Source organism: Cebus imitator, unplaced genomic scaffold, assembly GCF_001604975.1.
Source record: "Cebus imitator isolate Cc_AM_T3 unplaced genomic scaffold, Cebus_imitator-1.0 Scaffold384, whole genome shotgun sequence".
In the NCBI taxonomy this organism is placed as follows: domain Eukaryota; kingdom Metazoa; phylum Chordata; class Mammalia; order Primates; family Cebidae; genus Cebus; species Cebus imitator.
The window spans coordinates 2,362,820-2,367,685 of record NW_016107699.1 but is presented as its reverse complement, the minus strand read 5'-3'; the positions used below and the strand labels follow the sequence as shown (position 1 = coordinate 2,367,685).

The window sequence follows — 4,866 nt, the reverse complement described above, 5'->3', positions numbered from 1 at the left end:
ACCCACAGCCAGACGGGTGGAGACCCCCCACCACACAGCCAGACGGGTGGAGCCCCCCCACCACAGCCAGACGGGTGGAGACCCCCCCACCCACAGCCAGACGGGTGGAGACCCCCCCACCCACAGCCAGACGGGTGGAGCCCCCCCACCACAGCCATACAGGTGGAGCCCACCACCCACAGCCAGACAGGCCTCAGGCTCCCAGGCTCTGCTGTCAAACACTGGGCCCACCCAGGGCCACAGCCACCAGCCCCCAGGATTGGGCCGTCCATCCGTCCATCTGTCCGTCTGTCCTGCAGGGCCAGTGTCCGGGAAGCCACATGTGGGCCCACAGGCTCCCAGATGGCAGGGCAGTGACAGAGGCTGGCCTTACACACTCAGCCTCGGGCCTCTGAGGCTTCAGCCAGCCTTGCCGTGTGCAAACCCAGAGAGGGAGACCAGCTCTGGGCAGACAGCCGGCCAGGCCCTGGCTATGACACCACCGAAAGACCCCCTGCCTCAGTTTCCTCACGTGTACAGCAGGGTGCCCCTCAGCCCTGCTCACAGTCCCCTCCATGATGTGCAGACACAGGAAGGAGGCAGACAGAACCACAGACACTGTCCTGCCCGTCCTTCCTGCCCTACAGCCTCACAGGCCACATGCCCAGTGATCCAGAGCCCCAGGGAGTGGGTGGGGGGCCCTGGTACCGCATTGTGGGCATGGGCCAGGGTCCAGTGGGCAAGCCCCTGGCTCCCAATGAGGAAGCTTCTGGAGGCACTGCAGGCCACAGAGACCCTCCCTCCCAAGGTCTGGAGTGTGAGGGTGGAGCTGGGGGTCCTGCCCCTCCGTCCTCACAGCCCAGCCTCCAGGCTGGGACAGGCAGAGGAGATGGACCCCAGCCTGCTCCCAAGCAGGCCTGGCTAGTGGGTCCCAGGATGCACCTCGCCCAGGTGTGCATGGAGAATCTTGGGACCTCATCTCCCCTGAGGTCGTGTCAAGCCCCTTTGCCGGCATCCCGGGCCCTCTGGGATCTGCCCCTTGAGTACTTTGCAGTTTCATCATCCACCGAGGGTCGTCCCCCAGAGAGGCCCACCCCGTGAACCAGAGCGCCTCGCCTCTGCCCAGCCACAGGGCCTCTGAGCGAGTCCTCCCTGCCTGGCTCTGCTCTTTGAGCACCCAAGCCCGTCATCTGTACCCCCTACTCCCCTCCAGCCGCCCAGTCTGTCATCTGTCAGTTCACCCATTCGTGTGCCCATCCTTGCCCAGACACTGATGGCATGACCTGCATGCTGCCCTCCCAGGCAGTGCGTGGTGTTCGAGGACACGGGCGGGGGCCTACTTGGCAGGCGAGGAGGCACGGAGCTTGGCATTGTAGGGCAAGAGGTTGGCAGAGGTTGAGAAAATGGGGGCAGCATTCTTGGGAGAAAGAATGTGTGTGGGCAGGCCCTGAGGGGCAGGGTGCAGTTGGCATCTGGGACTCAGCAGTCAGCACCTCCCAGGAACTCAACACTCAGCACCTCCAAGGAGGACTTGGTAGCTACTACTCCTGGTGACTCAGCACTCAGCACCTATGGAAACTGAGTCTTAGTCCTTCCAGCGACTCCGTCCTGGAACTCCACCTTTGCAGAAGCATAACGGGCAAGAAGGGAGCCGCCAGAGGGGAGGCTGCAGGTTGGCAGAAGCCAACCAGGGAAGGCAGCTTGGGCAGCTGGGGAGTTTGGACTTTGGCAGGGGGCAGCGGGTTAGAGCAGAGGAAAGGCATGCCCAGATCCAGCCTGGAGCTGGGACCACCAAGTCCTCCGTGTCTGTAACTGTCCTTTCTCATCACCACGAGAGTTTGACCTGCTCCGTTTCCGACCTAGACCGGTTCACCCCTCCTTAGGCAACTTGGTGGTCCCCCGCACCCAGGAGGTCACCATATTGGGGCTGAACTCAGGGTGGACACGCAGCCAGCACAGCGCTACAGCCCAGAGCTCCTGGGTTCCAGCCGTCCTCCTGCCTCAGCCTCCGGAGAAGCGGGGACTACAGGCATGCGCCACCGCCCTTTTTCAAGGACTGATGCTCTCACTTAGGGCAAACCAGATGCTGCTTCCCCCCAGCCCCAACCCCTAGCCAGCCCCACGTCTCCCCTCGAACCCCAGCACGGGAGGAAGGGGCTGGCAGAGGGGACCCTGAGCTCAGGCCAAGGGGCATCAGCGGCTGGGCTGAGCAGCCAGGATGTCAGGGCTGGATGTGGAGGGCAGAGGTGGAACCAGAGGCTGCCCACACAAGGAGGCAGCAGGGAGGCTGGTTTCACCCCGCCTCAGCGCTGCCTCCTCCCTGGGCCGACCGGGAACTGACATGCCCAGGCGTTGGCCCGGCCCCAAGTGACCTCTTCACTGGCAGGGGGGAGAAACGATGTCCTCCTGCCTGTTCTCCTGCACCCCCCTTCTGCTCTGCACCCCCAGCCCCAGAATTGGAATCCAGCAGCAGCGGTCGGCCCCCACCTGTGCCTGGGGCAGGGCTCCTTGGGGAGCAGAGAGCCCACAGCCCACTGGCCACTCTGCAGCTCCCAACCCCAGGGCAGCCTGCCTGGAGTCCTCAGCCCCCTCCCGCTTAGGGGCCAGCTGCGAGGCAAAGCCGCCAGGTCTGGGGTCCTCGCCGGCAGCCCCCAGCCCGGGTGGGCGTGCCGTCTCCATCTTGTACTGAGGACTCTGGTAAGGGTTCCCGGTCCCACACACTTGCTAAGAGCCCGGCCCTGGTGTCCTCAGGATCCCGGGCCAGCGCTTCCGACCCACAGCGTGCCCCAGCGGTCCAGGAGGTCCAGGAGGCAGCTGAGCTCTGCTGGGGTGTCGCCCACACCCGACCTGGCAGCCTGCAGGGACCCCCCCCAACAGGAGCCTTCCAGGTGGGGCTGGCGGCGGGCAACTGGGGCCCGGTGGCCGGGGCGTGGCTGGGGGCAGCACAGGTGTAGACCCTTTGTAGCAAGGGACTCACCTGCATGCTGGCTGCGGCTGGAGTTCCGGGGCTGGGGCTGGGGCTGGCGGCCAGGAGAGCTGCTGCCTGTGGCAGGCACTCCTACCTGACTTCCGCGTGGGGCTTGCCCCTCCCTCCTCCTGCACCGTCCTGCCTGTGCGCCTGGGTGTAGTCGGGGAGGAGCCGGCATCTGGGCCAGGAGAGTCCCCCAGCCTCTGGGGCCTCAGACACCTTCCTGAAGCCCACATGGCGGGTCAGGGGCCGGAGGGGCAGAAGGAGAGCTCCTAGGCTGGAGTTCCGGGAGAGGGTCCCGCTGTGAGATGGGGCTCATGACACCCGCTCCTAGGGGGAAGCATGATGGCATGGAGCCCTGGCTGAGCCCGCACCAACACCCCCACTTGTTTTGCCTCTCAACCCCAGCTCACACATCCCCACGTTCCCTCCTAAAGTACCCCACCCAGGCAGCACCCCACACCAGGGAGGACCCCACCCCACAAAACACCCCATCCCAAGCAGCATCCCACCCCAGGTGACCACCTCCGCACCCCAGGCAGCACCCCACCCCAGGCCACCACCTCCCCACCCCATAAGTCCAGTGTTGATTCACTTAGAGGAGAAACTGGGGCAGGGAGGACTGAGGATGAAACAGACTCCCAAAGAAACTGTCTTCTGCCACCCTCAGCTCTGCTTTCTGGGCTCCAGCTGGGGAGTCCTTGGAGTCTTGGGGACACATGGCTGGCCCCAGGCTGTGTGGACAGGAGGAGGCGCCCCCTGCATCCCCAGCCTGTGTAGACAACAGAGAAGGAGACCCCGCATCCCCAAGCCCTGAACACATTCTGTGCGGCCTGGGCGGAGGGCGGCAGCTGGGAAGCTGGGAAGACTCTGGGTGTCCTGAGAGTGGCATCCGGTGGAGTGCCCTGAGGACAGAGGTGGGCAGGGAGTGGGGCCCAGGCCGGCGGGCTGGCAGGCATCATCTGCAGCGTGCGTGGAGAGACGCAGGCATGAGACGGCAGGTGCAAAACTCCAGGCAGAGAACTCCCTGCAGAGTGCAGGGGTTCAGGGTGGAGGCTCTGGGATCTGGAAGGAGCTGGGTGTAGCTGTCGCCAACCTTTCTCTGCCTCAGTTTCTCCATCTCTAAGCGAGTCAAAAATAGAACCTAAGGGGGTGTGTAAAGATCACAATAGTGGCCCCCGCGCTGTCGCTCACGCCCGTAACCCCAGCACTTTGGAAGGTCAAGGATCACCTGAGGTCAGGCGTTCCAGACCCACTTCTGAAAGCTGGGGAGGCAGGGCCACAGCCCCACGGGCAGACACTGTCACACAGATGGCACCGCAGGCCTGCTGCGCTGGAGCACACACGGGCAAGCCCAGCACCCTCAGCTGTGGTTCAGGCCCCGGCCTTCCCCAAGGGATAACATGGCCCCACCCACATTTCTCCTTGGGGGACCTCCTGGCAGGCTGGGACAGCAGCAGAGGCCACAACTTTGCCACTTTCGCAAAGACAAGGGAATGAAATGGTGGCCGAGGACCTGTGAACTCAGATGGAACAAATCCAGATGGAACACACTAAGATTTGTGTGCAAAAGAGTTGTGGCTTAAACCAGCTGTGTGTTTCCTATAAGTGAAATCTGGAGGTGGCCGGGTGTGGTGGCTCACACCCAGCACTTTGGGAGGCCGAGGTGGGCAGATCACCTTAGGTCAGGAGTTCAAGACCAGCTTGGCCAATATGCTGAGACCCCAGTCTCTCCTAAAACGACAAAAACAGCCAGGCGTGGTGGTGCGTGTCTGTAATCCCAGCTACTCAGAAGACTGAGGTTAGAGGATCACTTGAAGCTGGGAGGCTGCAGTGAGCTGAGCCCACACCACTGCACTCCAACCTGGGTGACAGAGCGAGACCCTGTCTCTCTCTCACACACACACACACACACACAC

The 4,866-nt window shown here is 63.5% G+C and overlaps 1 protein-coding gene across 3 annotated transcripts in view; it reads right to left on the bottom strand.

The window, feature by feature from the left end:
* Positions 1-3,063, bottom strand: part of ANO9 (anoctamin 9) — a 26,157-nt gene extending 23,094 nt beyond the window's left edge. For 2 of the 3 annotated variants that reach the window (XM_037731133.1, XM_037731134.1), the window contains exon 1: positions 2,957-3,043. Coding sequence is in view for 1 of the 3 variants with exons in the window: in XM_037731135.1 (XP_037587063.1) it covers positions 2,957-2,962 (6 nt within the window). In the remaining 2 variants the exon portion in view is untranslated. Of the gene's footprint in view, positions 1-2,956 lie in introns of all 3 variants that reach the window. The other variant, XM_037731135.1, reaches the window with a different exon arrangement.
* Between the last annotated feature and the right edge of the window lie 1,803 nt (positions 3,064-4,866).